The following is an 18,957-nucleotide window of genomic DNA, read 5'->3' as shown; positions in this document are numbered from 1 at the left end:
CGCATGGGGCTCCCTGCATGGAGCCTGCTTCTCCCTCTGCCTGTGTCTCTGCCTCTCTCTCTGTGTGTCTCTCATGAATGAATAAATAAAATCTTAAAAAAAAAATAGAAAGATGAGGATGGAGGAAGTGGCGATCTTAAGTTGGAACATCTGTGCTCTTCCTTTTGACACAACCCCAACCTTGAAACTACAGGCCGTCAAAGCAACTGTTAGAGGATCGTTCTTATCTCACAGCCTTGTGGCCGGTGTCCTGGCAGCAGGTGGCGCGCAGCCTCAGAGCCGTCCACGCCTCGGGTCCCTCCTGCCGCCCTAGGCCAGGCGCGGACGCGGGCCGGCGCGCCCCTCTCGCGGGGTTCGGCGGCGCGGGCCTCGCCCACACTCCCCGCCCAGCCCGGGCCGCCCCTCCTCCTGCCACTCTCTGGGCGGGGCCCGGGGCGCGCGGCTCTCGGCCCGGGGAGGCGGCCGCGCCGACTGCCGCGAGCTGCGGCGGCTCCGAGGCGGCCAGTCCTCCCCGGCGAGCCGGGCGCGCGCGGCCGCGATGAGCTGGGAGCTGCTGCTCTGGCTGCTGGCGCTGGGCGCGCTGCTCGCGCTCCTGGTGCAGCTGCTGCGCTTCGTCCGCGCCGATGGCGACCTGACCCTGCTGTGGGCCGAGTGGCAGGGGCGACGCCCAGGTGAGGCCCGGCCGCGCCTCGGGAGCGGGAGGCCGGGCTCCGTGCGGCCGCCCCCGCGCGCCCCGCAGCCCTGGGGGCCGTGCAGCCTGCAGCCTGGGGCGGCCGGGGGTGGGGGTGGGGGTGGGGAGGACGGAGCCGGGCCGAGGTGGCTGGCGGTCGTGCCCCGTGGTCTCCCGTCGGGGTCGGCGAGGGCTCGCCCGCTGGCCCAAGGAAGGGGGCGCTGCGCTGGGCGGGACGCCCTCGGGACTGGCGGCTCCCCCCCCCCACCCCGGCGGCCCCCCTTGGAGAAACAGCGCCCGGCCCCGGACTTTGCGGGCAAGCCTTCTTTCGAGAACCCGAGCCCGGTTTTTCTACTTCCTGAACTTGCTCCTTCTCCCTGAATTGTGAAATAAAATGAGATAATCCGGAGTGACTCCCCTAACTAGCCAAGGGCTAGAAGGATCACCCCAGTTGGAACTGGATTTTGCGTGCAGTGAGGTCATTACTGGCCTGCTGAGGGGCGTTCAGCCCATCCCACTGTCACCTGTACCCTGGTGAAAATTTGGTGTCGTTCACTAAACACATTCTCTGTGCGACAGCGATGTGCTCCGCCCTTCGCACACCTGACCTCTGGCCTTTACAGACTCTTACAAAGTAGGCATCATTAATCTTACTTTCCACACAGGGAAACCAGGCTTTGGATCCCTAAGGACTAGGGGCAGTGGGGTTTCCCTGGACTTCGTTTCCTGGACCCGAAAAGCATGTGAGGAACTTTACTGGGAAGCGATAGCAGTTCAGAAGATGGACTCTGCTTTCAAAAAGGCCCTGGGAGGGAAGGGAAGAGACAGGGCTCCTCAGGGTGTCAAACCTGGTTCTTGAGAGTCAGATAAAATCTTAGATGGTACCGTGTTTTAGCCCAACCCTACTGGACAAAATTTTATTCCTTAATGTTTCATTTCTCGTTGCATTTTCTTGGGAACGACCTCTGGAGTGCTGCCATTATTGGGTTCATGGGAAATGCACCTATGCGAGGTCAAGGCTACAAAGCGATGGCAAATAGATGGTTGTGATTGTCAGGCCTTCTCTTGATGGGCCTTTCTCTTGTCTGATGGCTGCCTTGTGGCTGCTTTGTGGATATTTACATTTGACCCCCAGCGCTTTTGTGTTAACTTGGACTTTGAGATTACCTAAAAATAGCTTTTTTAAAAGAATTTAATTCTGCAAAAGTCATTGGATCCATCAGTTATGTCAAGTGGTGAAGAGGAAGAATGTTGACGATGTCCGAATGAATATCTAACAACTAGTTATATTAAGGTTTTCACCTATTAAGCAAAAATTAAAAGTTGACTAAAACTAATTTTTAAGAAATTCATTAATCTGTTCAATGTTTTGCTGGAAAAATAATTTTGAAGGATTTTAAGATACATTTAATTACATTGCTATTATTATGAACTTATGTAATAGGCTAATTTGCATACTAATTTGATAGGTTATCATTTATCTAATTAGGTTATCATTTATCTAAGTAGATAAATGACATTAAAAGTTATTCTGCAAATACTATAATAAAATTACATGGTAATGGCTTTTAAATTTTAATTTAACTTTTAACTTAATTTTTAAATTTAGTCATTCTCAAACCTGCATTGACTGAAGAATAAGCTTTCTTGAACTTCTTTTTTATGTATAAAGCACAGATATATGTATGTACAGTACATAAATAGATATATAGTATATCTGGTGATAAAATTTCATGGGGGAGTTTTTTGGAAACAAAAATGCTTAGAAAGACTACTGAGGTTTGGGAGAGTGATAATAAAACAAAGTTAAAGGCACATGGAGGGGATCCCTGGGTGGCTCAGCAGTTTAGCCCCTGCCTTCGGCCTAGGGGGTGATCCTGGAGACCCAGGACCAAGTCTCGTATCAGGCTCCCTGCATAGAGCCCGCTTCTCCCTCTGCCTGTGTCTCTGCCTCTCTCTCTCTGTGTCTCTCATGAATGAATAAATAAAATCTTTAAAAAGATTGTTTAAAGGCACATGGTGATGCACTCAGGTTCCCATCAGGTTCTCAGAATAATTTAGACTGGAAAGATGGGCAGACTCTATTAAGGTACAAAATATATTTTTTTAAATAAATAAACAAATTCTCCTTGTCTTCTCCATAGGTTTATTGTTTTTGTCACCTTAAAAAAATAGATAATATATTCACATGCTACAAAATTTAATGACACAAAAATAATATGGTGAAAAGTTGCCCCCAGCCACCAAATATGCCTCTCTAGAGGCAACTAATATTTCCCACCTAGAGAAATTCTCCATCTTCCAAGCATATATATCACATGGTAAAATTTAAGGGTGACTAATTTTAGATCCTGCTCCTAGTTCCAGAAAGATCCCTGGCTCTAGTCCAGAGCAGGGAATGTCACCAGCAGCAGTGCGCCAGAGGAAAACTTGGGTTTTAGTTGGCAATAGCCTCCCTCTGAGTGACCTGTGAAATGACTGCCAAGAAAGATTAGGCAAGCCTAGGAGGCTTGTCATGTCTGAAGCAACAAATGGCAGTGCACAACAGATGCCTTCTAAATAGCTGCTTGTATGTATCTGCCTCCGTGCTGGACCCTGGGACGCCCCAGTGACTGAGCCAGCCATTGTGGAGACCCCACGGTATCCTGGATCCTTTCTGGCCACTTCTCTTCAATAGGAATATTGACCAACTAGAGTTTGTGCAGAGGGATATGAGCCAAAGAGTGGGGAAACCTGAAGCCACGTCCTCTGAGGGAAGGTCGCAGACATTGGAAGTGCTTATTTAGCCTTCGAGAAGCAAGAGAAGAGAGAATTTAGGGAAGACACGTAAGCCATCTTCAAATTCGCCAAGGATTGTCTTGTGCAGTCAGGCCTGATGTGTTCTTAATGTTGGCACAAGGCAGAGCCGCTGCCAACTGCCGCAGGGCAGGAGAAGTTAAAGGTATATCACAGTATAAGAAAGAATCCTTGGGGATCCCTGGGTGGTCGGCGGTTTGGCGCCTGCCTTTGGCCCAGGGCATGATCCTGGGGCCTTGGGATCGAGTCCCACATCGGGCTCCCGGGGCTCCCGGCTTGGAGCCTGCTTCTCCCTCCTCCTGTGTCTCTGCCTCTCTCTCTCTCACTCTCTCTTTATGTCTATCATGGATAAATAAATAAATAAATCTTATAAAAAAAAAAAAGAAAGAAAGAATCCTTGACCCCTTGAAGAATGAGACTCCTCCAGAAAAGGAGGGGGTGCTTTGGAGATAACTAGCTTCCTCATCCTGTGAAGGAATTAAGTAGACATTAGTCAATAGCTTGAGGAGAAAATTCTCAAACTGGGTTGGGGTTGAACTCTCCTGAAGTTTTCTTTCCAACTCTGAGAATCTGCTTTCAGAGACTCTGTAGGGGAGCCATTATGTCTGCTAGATTCTATGGAAGTGGTAAACAAAAATTGATGCTAAATACAAGTTTTCTTCTTCAGGGTGGGAAGAAGGGGGCCAGAACTACAGGTGACCTAAGGTCTGCATGAGCCTGGGGGGTTTTCATCATTGGTTTTAAGTAATATTTGCTTAGTAGTGTAAACGTGAAGAAATTTTTATTAATTTTATGCTGGTTAATGAGTAGTTAACAATATTTACTCTGTAGTCTTGGGTATTACAGAATTTTGGAACAAGGAGTCTTCAGTGAGTGAATACATGATTATCTGAATATACATTCTGCTATTCCCGATGGAGTCCTCTGTTGTGCATTTCCATAAAAGCACGTTGTAGCCTAGACATAGGCTATTTGGGATGTTTCCAACTTTAGTTCAGATCTTTACATGAAACTTCTTTTCTGAAGGCAAGGTGTATTTTCTTGAATGGCTAAGAAACAGTTGGGCTTTAAAATATTGATCATATTAAAATGTGGACACCATGGGCTAGTGGTCAGAGTGTGGGCTTTGGAACTAGATGTACTTGGGCTTATATCCCAGCCCTGCTAGGGTTGTTGGGTGTTTACTCAACAGTTACCGGGTATCCCCGGTGGCGCAGCGGTTTAGCGTCGCCTGCAGCCCGGGGCTGATCCTGGAGACCCTGGATCGAGTCCCACGTCAGGCTCCCTGCATGGAGCCTGCTTCTCCCTCTGCCTGTGTCTCTGCCTCTCTCTCTCTCTCTGTGTATCTATGAATAAATAAATAAAATCTTAAAAAAAATACTCAACAGTTACTGATGGAGTTCTTAATATATTCCAGGCTCTGTGCTAGGCCCTGAACAGTGAATAAGGCAGACAGGGTCCCAGCCTTAAGGGAGTATGCAGTCTAGTGGGGCAAATTCATGTCTATGATCCTCAGTTTCCTTTTTTACAAAATTAAGAGAATTCTTATTTCATAAGTTTCTTGTGAAGGTTTTAATAAGGTAATGTGTTTAAGCACATAGAAGTCATGGAAATATATTAAGCCATTATAGTTAGTAACCCCATTGCCCCTGGCTGAACACATGAGAATACATACGTTATTGCATGAATATTTTATGTTTTGCTGCTAAAAAGTCTATTTGTTAAACAGTTTAGCAATAATTAGTTGATATTTCATTAGGCACTGAATATGTATCAGACACTGCTCTGGAGACTTATTTTAACTCATTTTTTCTCAACAGTGCTATGAGGGAGGTTTTATTATTTATCCCGTGGAAAATTAAGGAACCAAGTTTTCTCATGGAGGCATTTCATTGTTCTGGGTGACAGAGCCAAAATTTGAACCCTGGCCATCTCCAGAGCTTATACTGTTAACCTGACAGTTAGGTTTTAGATTTGACTAAAAGAATAAACTGATTTCCCAATTTTAATTTTTATGATCTAAAATCAGAAGTCTGTGTGGTTAAGTGATGCCTTGTTTATTGTTTTTTGCAAAGATATTTGAGAAAGAAAGAGAGCATGAGCGGGGGATGGGGGCAGAGGCAGAGGGACAAACTCATTCCCCATTGAGAAGGGAGACGGATATGGGGCTTGATCCCAGGATGCTGAAATCATGCGAAGTCCAATGCTTAACCGACTGAGCCATCCAGATAGCTTGCTGTTTTTGATAACACATATTTTAATAAAGAAAGTACACAGGAGTGTTGTACCACAATGACTCTCTAGGAATTCAGATAGACAGTGGTTATCCTGTCCTACAATGCAAGTTAAGTTTTTCATTGGAGAAAAGGAGAATAAACCACCACTCATTGCTTGAGTGCTGTAACATTTTTTACAGTCTTTAACAAGAACATAATTGGGCAGGCAGAGAATAGCATTTCATTTCTCTATCGTGTGCATTTCATCTTGGGTGAGCAGTTATTTTCCAAGATGGAAGCTCAGGCATTTGGGGAGCACTTTTACAAAATGGCCTTCACTTGATAGGTATCAGATACGATTGGCAAATGGGGAAAGCAAAAATCCAGAATGATTCCACCGTGCTGTACGGTAGAACTTGGTATATTCAGAGTCATCATCGATACCTCCATTGCAAGAAATCAGAATAATAGAATTCAAAACTGTCATGGGACCTTTAGTGATCATCTTATCTGAATCCCTCATCATGGGTAATGAAAGTGAGAAGGTGAGTCCAGACAGACTTTTTGTCCACTTAGTCTTACCTTTCTTAGTTGAATATATAGATAAATAGACCCTTGGAGTCAGACCATCGAGTTTACAAGGCTCACCCTAAATAAAGTCTGGAAAATGCACCCAAGAGTGGAATATCCAAGGTAATGTGTTGATAACTGTTACTAGTCAGATTTGTATTCACGCTTTTTAAAAAAATTAGGTTAGGTGCTTTCTGAGGATATTTAATTAAAAACATTTTTAAGTCACTTTGTTGAAGTATGATTAGCATGTTAAAAAACTGTATATTTAATGTATACAACTCAGTTAGTTTGAGGTAAGTGTATACCTGTGAGATCATCACCAGAATCAAGACCAAAATATAGGATATTAAAAATTAAAAACTCCACACATTATGTGTTCATATTTAGTGGTAGTGTTTAAGACTATCTTTTTGGTAATCTTTTATTTATAGGTATAATCCATAACTTATTTTCTGCCTTTACTCCATACTTGTTTCTCACTAGAATGGGAGCTGACTGATATGGTGATATGGGTGACTGGAGCATCGAGTGGGATTGGTGAGGAGCTGGTTTACCAGCTGTCTAAACTAGGAGTCTCCCTTGTGCTGTCAGCCAGAAGAGTGCAGGAGCTGGAAAGGGTGAAGAGAAGGTGCCTTGGTGAGTAAATCTAAAATGGCAGCAATGCTTCCTAGAAATAAACCAGAATCCAAATTCAAATACAATTTTGAGAATTTTAGAGGAAAGAGTGGGATTTTCCTGGGCAATCCACTCTGGTTCCAAATGCTTCAAATGCTCAGATCCAAATCCTCTTCCTTTGGGCATCCTCTCATTAACTGCCCTGGCCTTTTTCTTCTCTTTTTCTGACACCTTTCTACTTTTCTTTGTTTTGTTTTTTAAGTTTTAGTTTTAATTCCATTTAGTTTACATACAATGTTGTATTAGTTTCGAGTGTACAATGTAGACATTCAACACTTCCAAACAACACCCAGTGCTCATCACAAGTGCCTTCCTTAATCCCCATCACCTATACCCCCCATCACCCAGCCACCTCCCCTCGGGCCACCATCAGTTTGTTCTCTGTACTTAAGAGTCCACTTCTTGGTTTGCTTCTCTCTCTCTCTCTTTTTTCCCTATACTTGTTTGTTTTGTTTTTCAGAGCTTGCTTTGGCAGCACATATACAAAATTGTTTTGTTTCTGAAATTCCACATATGAGTGAAACCATGTGGTATTTGTTTTTCTCTGAATGGCTTACATCACTTAGCATAATATTAACTCTATTCCATCCACATCGTTGCAGATTCTTCCCATTTCTTTAGTTGGGTTCTTTGTTTTTTGGGGGTTGTTTTTGTAAGTATCCAATATATATTTTGGATACTAGCTTTTTACTGGATATGTCATTTGGAAATATCTTCTCCCATTCCAGAGGTTGCCTTTTAGTTTTGTTGATTGTTTCCTTGGCTGTGCAGAAGATTTTTATTTTGGTGTAGTCCCAATAGCTTTTGTTTCCTTGCCTCTGGAGACATAGCTAGGAAAAAGTTGCTACAGCTAATGTCAAGGAAGTTACTGCCTGTGTTCTCTTCTAGGATTTTTTTTTTTTTTTTTTTTTTAAGTAGGCTGCACACCCAGCCCGGAGCCCACCCAGCCTGGAGCCCACCTTGAGGCTTGACCTCAAGCGTCCCTGAGAGCAAGACCTCAGCTGAGATCAGGAGTCAGCCACCCACGCACCCCTCCCTTCTAGGATTTTGATGATTTCCTGTCTCACATTTAGGTGTTTTATCCATTTTGAATTTATTTTTGGGTATGGTGTAAGAAAATGGTCCAGATTTCATTCTTTTGCATGTGGTGGTCTAGTTTTCCCAACACCATTGTTGAAGAGACTGCCTTTTTCCTATTGGATATTCTTTCCTGCTTTGTCAAAGATTAATTGACTGTATAATTGTGGGTTTATTTCTGGATTTTTTCTGTTCTGTTCCATTGATTCATGTGTGCCTTTCTACGTTTCTTTTGCACTGACTCTTGGTATTAGGGAGTGACCACCAATTCTCTCAAATGCTGGTGGGTTTTCAGTGACCACATATCTTACATTTTTTTGTCTTAAAGAACAGTTTGGTTCTTATGTATGGCATACATGTATGTAATCATAGAAGCTTAATTAGAAAGGATCCTTCGTTTTGATAAAATGTCAGATATTAAAGTCATATGGGATACTATAAGATTTTTATCAAAATGAAAGAACAAAAAATGAAAGAACAGGCATTAAATTAGGTCTTAAGATGCAGCTTGAGATAATATTCGTATTCACAGAATATAGAGCAACAATGTTCATTTTTATTTATTTTTTGGTTTGAGTTTGGTATAGTTATGTTCACTTGAAAGCAGTCTCAAGTAATAAAATAAAATGTCTCATGGGACATTTAGTACCTAAAATTAGATAATTTTGAATTTTCAAGCAGACCATTTTTTTTTTTTTTGTCATCTCTCTACTTGTCATTCCTTTAGCATCTTTGTTTTAGTTTGCTGCTGATGATGTTAACCACCCAAAAAAGAGAGTCAGTAGCCAAGGCCACAAGGCCTCTGAAGGCAACTGTCGTGAAAGAGGCCTCTTGAGACACGTTGCCTTAAGAGGCCTCTTGTGTTTTGCACTGGAACACTTCTTATGGTGGTTGTTCCTCCAGCTGTTGAGAGTTTGCAAGTCCTATACTGGCAGAAAAGCACCATGTCAGCATTTCTTGGCTGATTATTTTCCTTTTTTTCTGTCTGATCATTGGTGCAAACATTTCCATTTCTTTTAAAACAGGTCATGTTTCACAGTTTACACTTTGCCCATAAAACCTTTCTACCTCTTATGTTTTCCCTATTGGCTTATTTTCCTTATTGGCATTCTAGTTGTATTTTGAAGTTAGAGTCTTATTCTTCTGATGAACTGTAATAGAAAGGGCCAGTATAGGTCAACATGTTTCTTTTTTTTTAAAGAATTTTATTTATTTATTCATGAGAGACACAGAAAGAGAGGCAGAGACATAGGCAGAGGGAGAAGCAAGTTCCTCGCAGGGAACCCGATGCGGGACTCCATCCCTGGACCTGGGAACACGCCCTGAGCTGAAGGCAGATGCTCAACCACTGAGCTACGCAGGTGTACCTCAACATCTATCTTGATTGGGAATTTCAGCATTGTGTCCTGTTCCTTGTTTGCTTCCTGGAATCCTTTTCTCTGGAAGGAAGATTCTGTGTGTCATGTGACTGGGGAATTCTGAATGCCTTACGAGTATAAAACATAAATGGTTTTTATTTTTCAATTTGTATTAAAGAGCAGCTATACTCTGTGAACCTATCATAAGACAAATATACCTCTGTACTTGAATAGCTCTAAAAAAATTTTTTTAGCTTGTAGCATAATCTTGATTTCTTCTAGAGTCTGTTCCAGTGTTAGACTATATATATTCCAATTGAAGAGAGCCATTCTACTTCCTGTGTACCCAGCCAGCTTTTTGTCTGATAAGATGTTTCCTTATTACCACCAGTCCTCTTGGGCACTGAGAGAAATTCTTCTACAGGGCCACCCAAAAATGAGTTCGTTGCCAAGTCCAGTTGTAAGAGCGGGTATTAAACTGAATTCAAGTAGAAAGAAGCTTGATTGAACTATCTCATGACTTCTACACTAATTTTTAAATGTTTTTATTTAGAGAATGGCATTTTAAAAGAAAAAGATATATTCGTTTTACCGCTTGACCTGACCGACAGAAGTTCCCATGAAGCCGCTACCAAAGCGGTACTCCAGGAGTTTGGTAAAGTAAGGAGCTATTTTGAATTGATAAGTCTTGCTTTGATATAGCAACAACAGAGATTCCTGTCTTTGTTCTATCATTGAAAGGGCTTGAGGTAAATGGGTCCACTAGTGAGATCAGTGCCCATGAGTCTCTTACACTCTAAGTCTTTGTCTTTATGCAATTAGTACTTTCCATACCTTAACAAGTGCTAATTCCTTGATATAGAACACAAGAAGGTAAAAATTCACTCTGCCTTTCATTTTTATGACATTTAGAAATTCCATAGATGAATTCTGGTTTTTATTTTATCTCTTTATTGCTGACTTCTGGAAATTCACCATTCCGTTGATTTTCTAAGTTAATGATACCACCAGCCATCCCTAAGAATTCCATCATTCCACTTACAGGTCATCCTCAAAATGCCCCTTTTTCTGATTTTATTTAACTAGATCGACATTCTGGTCAACAATGGTGGACAATCCCAGCGTTCTTTGTGTGTGGACACCAACCTGGATGTGTTCAAGGAGCTAATGGAGCTTAACTACTTAGGGACGGTGTCCTTGACAATGTGTGTTCTGCCTCACATGATCGAGAGGAAGCAAGGAAAGATTGTTACTGTGAATAGCCTCCTGGGTATCATATCTGCACCCCTCTCTAGTGGATATTGTGCCAGCAAACATGCTCTTCGGGTAAGGCTGCTCAAACTCAACTCTGATGGTACTGATCTAAATAGGCATATGGGAGATATGCCATCAATGCAAGAGGTCATTGGAATTGGGCAGTGATGTAGGGAGACAGCAAGAGAGACCCAAGGAGACCTTTGGTGAGGACATCCCCAGAAGATGCTAAAAGACTTAAATCTCACATGCCTCTTCTGAATTCAGCAAACATGTATTGAGTATCTGTCTACATTTCTGCCATGCCCTTGCACTGCCACAGATCCTGGGGATATAAAGATAAGAAACTGTCCCCACCCTCAAGAAATGTATAGTCTAGTCAACCTGTCACCCATATCCTCACGTCTACCACATTTTCATGGCAAATTTGGGATCTACCCCTCGTTTCTTCCGCACACACTTGAGGATGTACTTGTCCTTCCTGTTTCTGTGACTACACACACACACACACACACACACACACGAAATAGGAGCTCCCCATGGGATGATTAGCCCTAGGTTTTATATCCCTACTGGGACTGGGCTTGACTCTATTGACCAAGGCTTCACTGAAAGAAGAAAATCTAGTCAAAGCAGAGGCTAGGAGAAAATCTTGATTTGGGTTGCATAACTTACTAGATGTAAATATTGGAAGCAAATGCAGTTTTAGTGCTGGCTTAAGAGTGGATATGAAGAGGTATTAAATTGTAACATGGAACAAATTAGAGCCTAAAGCCAAGACACATAATTTATAATTAATGCTGTTGAGGGTCAATGTAAGTAGAATGTTTCACTGTTGGAATAATGAGATGCAACATCTGAATGGTCATCACACTTTCATGAAGATCTGAAACTTTGGTTCTTTAGGGTACCCTGTTTCTGCTGTGGAGAGCAAACAGTTGCAAACTGGTGAAGCAGGATGCTACCCTAATGATTTCCCCATATTTGGTAATGGGGTAGTAGTCACTTCCTGCAAAACAACTGGGCAAGTCTCAGGCAGGCAGATGAGGGAAGGCAGCCAAGTTTCTCATTGACATGCACAGTGCTTTCAATAAAACACAACTGCATTGTCTGGCCTGGCTTCCAGGACTCACTGTTTTATTACTGGATTTGATCCTCTGATACAATGTAGCAGGTTGAGACTCTAGTTCCTTAAGCCAGTAGCTGAACACTGGCACCAGGAGGCACTTTTTTGAAGAACAGTTTCCTACCCTGATTCCTGATAAGCTGTAGAGTCAATTTGTTTATCATTAGAAAGTTCACACCCTATACCAGTTGTGACTTCAAACAAGGAGATGTATTAGCATCTGAAGGATTTGTGTTCATGGTGTCCTGTCTCCTCTTTTGTTATAGAAAGGCAAAAAGTTAAGGGTAGGGGAATTCCTGAATTTACAAAGCCTTTTTTCCTGTCCATCTGGGTCAGGTGCTTTATAAGTCTGTCTGACAGTGTGAACCCTTACAGTCTGTTCGTTAGTGGTCAGCATTAAGAGCTGGTAACTGTTTAATGTTACCATAAATGAACACACTCTGGGTTAGCTGTTTAGGCTTTTCAATAGTTAACTCAGCTTATACAAATGTAGTCTTTGAACATTTCCTAATTTAGGAAAAAGAGACGAGGGGAAGTAGATGTTTACTCCCTAGTTGGTCTTGAAATGGCCAGTATCTTTAAGTCTAGAGGGTCTGGCTTGTTTTTACAAAAGCCATCAAGTTAAGCAGTCATATTACATTTTTAACCAGCCATGTACTCTCTTGCTAACCCTAAAAATTTTGCTGAAATGAATTGTCCATTAAAATAGTAATAGAAAAAAAAATAATAAAATAGTAATAGAAATAGAAAAAATTAAATCCTTCCTAATAATTTCTGTTAAGTATTACTAACCCCTCTCGCTCCCTCTGGTGCCAACATTGGCACTGTAGACCACTTTGAGGGATAAAAGAAGCCCAACCTCAGTGATTCTTAAAGGAGAACATGCACCTTTGGAATGGGGAGCTGGGGACTGGTGTGAAGAAGGTGTGTCTGAAAAATCTCCAGGGTTAGTTTTTCACTTGTCTAGCACCTACCATAAAAAAAATCACTGATGTTATGAGCCACCACTGTCAAAGGGGTGAACTATTCATACCAGAAGATGATGACACCTAAGGATGCCTGTTCTAGATTCCTCCAGTATTACAGTTAAAAACGTTTAATGAGCTTGCCGAGTTATATTACTTTATATTTATATAAAGTAATATATATTTATATTTATATATATTTATATATATATATATTATATTTACTTGGCATTTCAAAACATATTTTGATAATGGGCCACTATTGTCCCTCATAAAAAGTTGAAGAAAAGTAATTCCATGCTAATAGCAAACATGAGATATGTATATTTAATTTTATTTGTTGCCCCTTTTTTTTTGGCCTCTTAGGGTTTTTTTAATTGCCTCCGGGTTGAACTTGCTGAGTACCCAGGTATAGTAATTTCTAACATCTGCCCAGGACCTGTGCAATCAAATATTGTGAAGAACTCCCTAACTGAAGAAGTAACAAAGGTAAAAATGTCTAGCTGGAGAATAATTTGGATGCTTTATTAGTTATCTATTTGTATTATACCACTCTGTCTCAGGGCTTAGAATTTTTTCTAACATGTTAGACTAACATGTTATCACATTATGAATTGTTTACAAAACTTAACTCATGGCATTAGGAACACTGTTAAGGTTAGCTGATGGTGCTTTGGCATTCAGTTTTAATAAAGGCTAAAGAAATTGATAAGATACTGCTTAGAAGTAATCCACTATTATGTGGGCTGTCAGTATTTTTAAAACCCAGTTTCTATCAATTCACAAGTTATAGCAACATTGAAAGGTTCTATGTGGCTGAATTTTAGTACATCAAATCTTACTGGAATTTCAAAGAGGGGCTAAAAGTGAAAAAGCCTTGGTGAATTGTGATAATTTTAGGTTAGCTTCACCTGTACCAACCAACCACAAGCCTGTGTTTCCCTTGGCTCATGGATTACGCATAGTGAGTTCCCCAGTAGATGACAAATGTCTTCTGAAGAATCCAGTATCACTCAATAATACAAAATCCCACTAAAGATCATGAAATTTTCTTTCTTCTTCATAAAGATCACTTTCTACTGAGATGTAGATCGATTTATGATTCTATGTAAAAGTTTACAAATTTATATTTTCACATTTTCTGTGAGGCTCTAAGGTAAAATAGAATGAGCATGCTATTCTAGGAATCAAGTGACTTGGAATGTAGACCTGGTTACTGCTAATGATCTGTGTGAGCATAGAAGAGTCACTAACTTCCTGGCCTCAGTTTATGTATTCGTAGAGTGGTGGTGGGTTAACTAGATGAGCAGTACCAGATTTGTTCACTACCAGAAACTGCTTTTATCTTCTTCCTCCATTTTTATCCCTATGAACTCCACGTTTTATAGAATTTCACTTGCTAAATATATTAATAATTTGTTTAAAAACTTTCATTGCCAAAATGACATATAATTATCAGTAAATACATTAAAGGCGATCTAAGTAAAAGCAAAGAACCTTCATCTTTTATTTAGCCTGTACAATCTTATCTGGTAAGTGTATGATTTCTCTTAGCTTTTTGAAATTTTACAAATAGCTTATAGACAGACACTCATTAGTACCTGTGGGGCTACGAAGGGGAATGAGGTCCCAATGAAAAAGTCACTAAATGACCTATGCATCCTTTCTAGCTTAAAAGTTCTATGAAATATCTTGGTTAAAATACTCAGCATTCACTTTTTTTTTTTTTTTTTAACATTTTCTTAGTCTGTAGGCATTGATACAGTCCAGTCCCACAAGATGGCGACCAGTCGTTGTGTGCGGCTGATGTTAATCAGCATGGCCAATGATTTGAAAGAAGTTTGGATTGCGGATCACCCTTTTTTGTTGGTGGTATATTTGTGGCAATATATGCCAACCTGGGCTTGGTGGCTAACCAACATATTAGGGAAGAAAAGAATTGAGAACTTTAAGAATGGTTTGGTAAGACCAATTTATACAATTCTTAATCAGTCTTGTAGTAAAGTATGGCATTTTCTAGTGCTTGAAAACTTTTTAGTAACCCTCCACCATGATGTAAGAATTGTGTCCCCCATGCAGATCTGTTGGTTTACTATAAATTACTACTGGTCTTGGAGAAAGAAGTTTCTACAAGGTAAAAACAAATCATACATTGCCATTTTATCTTCAACACTTCCTGACTGATTGGTGTATGTGTCAGAATACTCTTTTGCTCCTGTTCTTCACCACAAGTTCCTACCTCATATCATCTCCTTGGGTTGCTACCTGGCATCCCCTCCCAATTTCTCCCCAGGACATGTACCTTAGCTCTGTACTTAATTCTCTCAAAGCACTCTTAACACTCATGCACTCTCTCTGTATAGTGCTGCTTCCTTTGGCCTCATTCTGGAAGCACTGTGTACCTATGAGATGTACCAAAATGTCCGTGTCTGAAAAAAATATAGTGATTATTCATTCTTTAGGCACTCATTCTTACAGAAAAGTGAGGAATGTTTTGAACTATTTCTCAGAAAATTGTGACCATCACAGGAGTTTAATGTATAAAGAGCACAGAAAATGTAATGGGTTAGGTTAAAAATTATGGATACAATTATGCAAAGAAAGCCCATTTCTGTGGATAGTTTTTATTGTTAAAGTATTTTTTCAATGACTACTAGAAATAAGGTAGCAGGGATCGATACATAAAGAGAATTATTCAGTGGGAGCATACCACATGTATCATTATATAACCTACCAATATTTAAACAATCCACAAATTGTTAGGCACTTAATTTGTTACCAGTTTTTGCAGGACAGTGAACATGAATCCATGAAAAAAGCAAAAACAAACTAAAATACTTAAAGAGACTTAAAGATTATAAAACTTCCATGATACACTAACAAGTCCAGAGCTTGAAAAAAATCATGTAGGGGGCTATCCATTTCTACCAAGGTGTAATGTGGGCCGTTTATAAGTGTTTTGGTAATGTTGGGATATAGAAATGTGGGATGGCTCCAAAGGTAGAGCTTCAGCAAAGATTTACATGTGAATTTTAAAGTCAGAGGACAGCTGATATAGTGATATTGTGCCCATTGATGGATAAGAGTTGAGAAAGAAAGGCCTCCATACTGGGGAGGTGACATAGCATCCTGGTTAAGAGCATGGAGCCTCCTACCAGGCTCCCTGCAATGAAATCCCAGCTCTATCCTATGACCTCATCCCTCAGTCTCAGGCAGGTTCTTTCCTGTAAGTCAATCTTCCCATCTACAAAATGATGCACTTAGTCATAGGATTGTCATGGGGATTAAGTGAGTTAGTTTATGGAAAGCACTTAAAACATATCTTGGAACATTATGTTAGGAACTAGCCCTTAATGCTTTTCTTTTGATGGTAGTAGGATATTTAGCTAATAGTAAAGATCACAGAGTTAAGCAATAGGGTGAAGAAAGAATACATTATAGAAGTGATTGTTTTTGAAGGAAGAGGGGACCAGGGCTAGAGTTTTGGTACTACAGTATCAATTGTGCTATTTGGAATGTCCACAGTAACATTATTTTGTTTGGTGTACAGATCATCTAACTGTAAAATGTAAATATTACTCAGTAAATCAAGCATTTGATTATGTCTAGTCTTTGCTAAAATGATGGCCTTTCTCTTCTTAACACCAACTTTAATATATTGCTTATTACATGGTCTTTTCTTTTTAAAAGATTTTATTTATTTAAGAGAGACAGCAGAAGCAGAGGGGCGGGGCAGAAGCAGAGGGAGAGGGAGAAGCAGTTTCTGCTGCTCAAGGAACCCAACATGGGGTGGGGCTCAATCCCAGGACCCCAGGATCATGACCTGAGCCGAAAGCAGGTGCTTAACTGACCAAGCCACCCAGGTGCCCCTGCTTATTGAATGGTCTTATTGCTAATCACTTTTTTAATGATTATAGACGAGGCATCCTTTCATGTCCCAAGAACATTTCTGAGATAAAATACCTCATTTTTTACACTCCATATGAACTTAAAAAAAAAATTGTTCCTTTTGTACTCAGTTTTCTCTTCCCTTTTTTCCCACCCATTATTTTGTACTGCATGTATATATGCAATAGATATATATATATATCTCATTTGTTTATTAAAGAACTTTTTAAAATATTTTATCTATCTGAGACACACACACACAGAGAGGCAGAGACACAGGCAGAAGGAGAAGCAGGCTCCATGCAGGGACCCCGAGGTGGGACTCGATCCCAGGACTCCAGGATCAAACCCTGGGCCGAAGGCAGGCGCTTAACTGCTGAGCCACCCAGGGATCCCTCATATATCTATCTCCTTTTTGAAAATTGCCTATAAGGCATCTATATTAAGGTAATGCCAATAAAGCTAAATGTACTTGTTGATAATACTTGAATTTCTGTTTAGAGTAGGAACATTATGTCTGGAACTTTGTTTTTATGAGTGTATATCATTTTTCAGGATCAAGAACAATAACTGCACTGAATTGTGTTATTTTTTTTATCTTAGTGCAAATTGTTAGAAGTGGTAAATGCATATCTTCCCAAATGAAATGTCATGTTTTAAGGATTATTGAGTTGCCTTGGTTTACTCTGTTAAGCAATGTACTAGAAATTCATAAATCATTTTAGAGTGGTCTGTCAGATACTTAATTCTAAATACCCTGACCAATTCTTTGTATTTATTTAGTTTTCTTTTTTTTTAATTTTTATTTATTTATGATAGTCACAGAGAGAGAGAGAGAGAGAGAGAGAGAGAGAGGCAGAGACATAGGCAGAGGGAGAAGCAGGCTCCATGCACCGGGAGCCTGATGTGGGATTCGATCCCGGGTCTCCAGGATCGCGCCCTGGGCCAAAGGCAGGTGCCAAACCGCTGCGCCACCCAGGGATCCCTAGTTTTCTTTTTTAAAGATCAATTTTTTTTTTTGAGAGAGAGAATGCACATGCACAAGTGTGAGCAGTGGGGGAGGGGCAGAGGGAGAGGATCTCAAGCTGACTCCATGCTGAGTGTGGAGTCCCAATGCGGGGCTAGATCTCACGACCCCGATATCATGACTTGAGCTGAAATCAAGAGTTGGAGGCTTAACCATGTAAACTACCCAGACGCCCCAATTCTTTGTATTTATTATAGGTATGAAAGACATGTTGGTCCAGAATAATAATAAGATGTTGCAGCATTTAAGAAGTGGCATGAGTAGATGCCAATGATATTTATACCTGATAGAGGATGTAATAATACTAAGCCCTACAGAGATATTTTTCTGTAGATCTAGAATTCTGGCTATGACTTTTATTCTAATTTGAGCATTTGCCCAGGTTTTAAAAGGATTCTTAACAGTGAATCATAATGATATAGCTCCTAAAAACAGAAGGAACAGAAGGAAGGAAATAAAGCAAAAAAAAACTAGTAAATATGAGGTAAATATGAGGAGTTGATTCATGTTCTGTCACTTTGTTATAGGATGCAGATATCTCTTACTTTAAAACCTGGAAGACAAAACATGATTGAAGGAGTGCTTGCATTTTTTTAGACCGCTGGAGGGAGAAATGAAAACTGCAATCTTCTTATACACTGAAAATTAACTTCGGATTTTATTTTTCAGTAGATAAAGCTTTTCTTTCAACATGTAATAATTAATAAATAAAAGCTTGCCACGAATCTTGCAATAAAGATATTAACACATGCTGCATTCTTGAATAAAATGGTTTTTCTTTCTTTGGTACTTGTTTCATTAGTTTCAGAGGTAGAGTTTAGTGACTCATCAGTTGCATACAACACCCAGTGCTATTTCAAATGCCCTACCCATCTCCCCTCCAGCAAAAAGCATTTTGAAATGCTCCAGCATATATATTTAAAATCTAGGTTAGTAGAAATGCTAACCAAAAAATTATAGCAACCCACTAGACATAAATGTATGGATTATTATATGAAACAGAGTGTGGGATAATGAGCAGATATAAAGATGTAGCTGAAGTGGACCTGCCTCTAAGGTACTTACACTCTCAGCTGACAGGTGCAAGTGACTATAATTTGAAGCAGTGGGTAGGGCTCATAGCACCCATTATTAGACATCTGTCCTATGGTGTTTGCTGTTGAGGTGCTTTGTATGAGATAATTCATTTATTCCTAACAGCCCACTAAGGTATGTGTGGTATTATCCACCTTTATAGAGGAAGAAAGAGATGCTCAAAGCAAGTAGGTATTACTTTCCCAAAGTCACAGAGCTAGTAAAAGGTAAAGCTAGGATTAAATTCAACTCAGGTAA

The 18,957-nt window shown here is 40.5% G+C and overlaps 1 protein-coding gene across 1 annotated transcript; it reads left to right on the top strand.

Moving 5' to 3' along the window:
* The first annotated feature begins 436 nt into the window (after nucleotides 1–436).
* Nucleotides 437–18,381, top strand: DHRS7 (dehydrogenase/reductase 7). The gene is made up of 7 exons (XM_072838797.1): nucleotides 437–671; nucleotides 6,739–6,891; nucleotides 9,919–10,025; nucleotides 10,452–10,691; nucleotides 13,077–13,199; nucleotides 14,457–14,672; nucleotides 18,153–18,381. Exons 1-7 carry the CDS (start codon nucleotides 539–541, stop codon nucleotides 18,198–18,200), a joined length of 1,020 nt encoding a protein of 339 aa, XP_072694898.1. The 5' UTR covers nucleotides 437–538; the 3' UTR covers nucleotides 18,201–18,381.
* Nucleotides 18,382–18,957: the final 576 nt, after the last annotated feature.

This window comes from Canis lupus, chromosome 9 (genome assembly GCF_048164855.1).
Source record: "Canis lupus baileyi chromosome 9, mCanLup2.hap1, whole genome shotgun sequence".
NCBI classification, from domain to species: Eukaryota; Metazoa; Chordata; class Mammalia; order Carnivora; family Canidae; genus Canis; species Canis lupus.
Note: the sequence above shows the minus strand (reverse complement) of the source record. Positions and strands in the feature narration are given on the sequence as shown.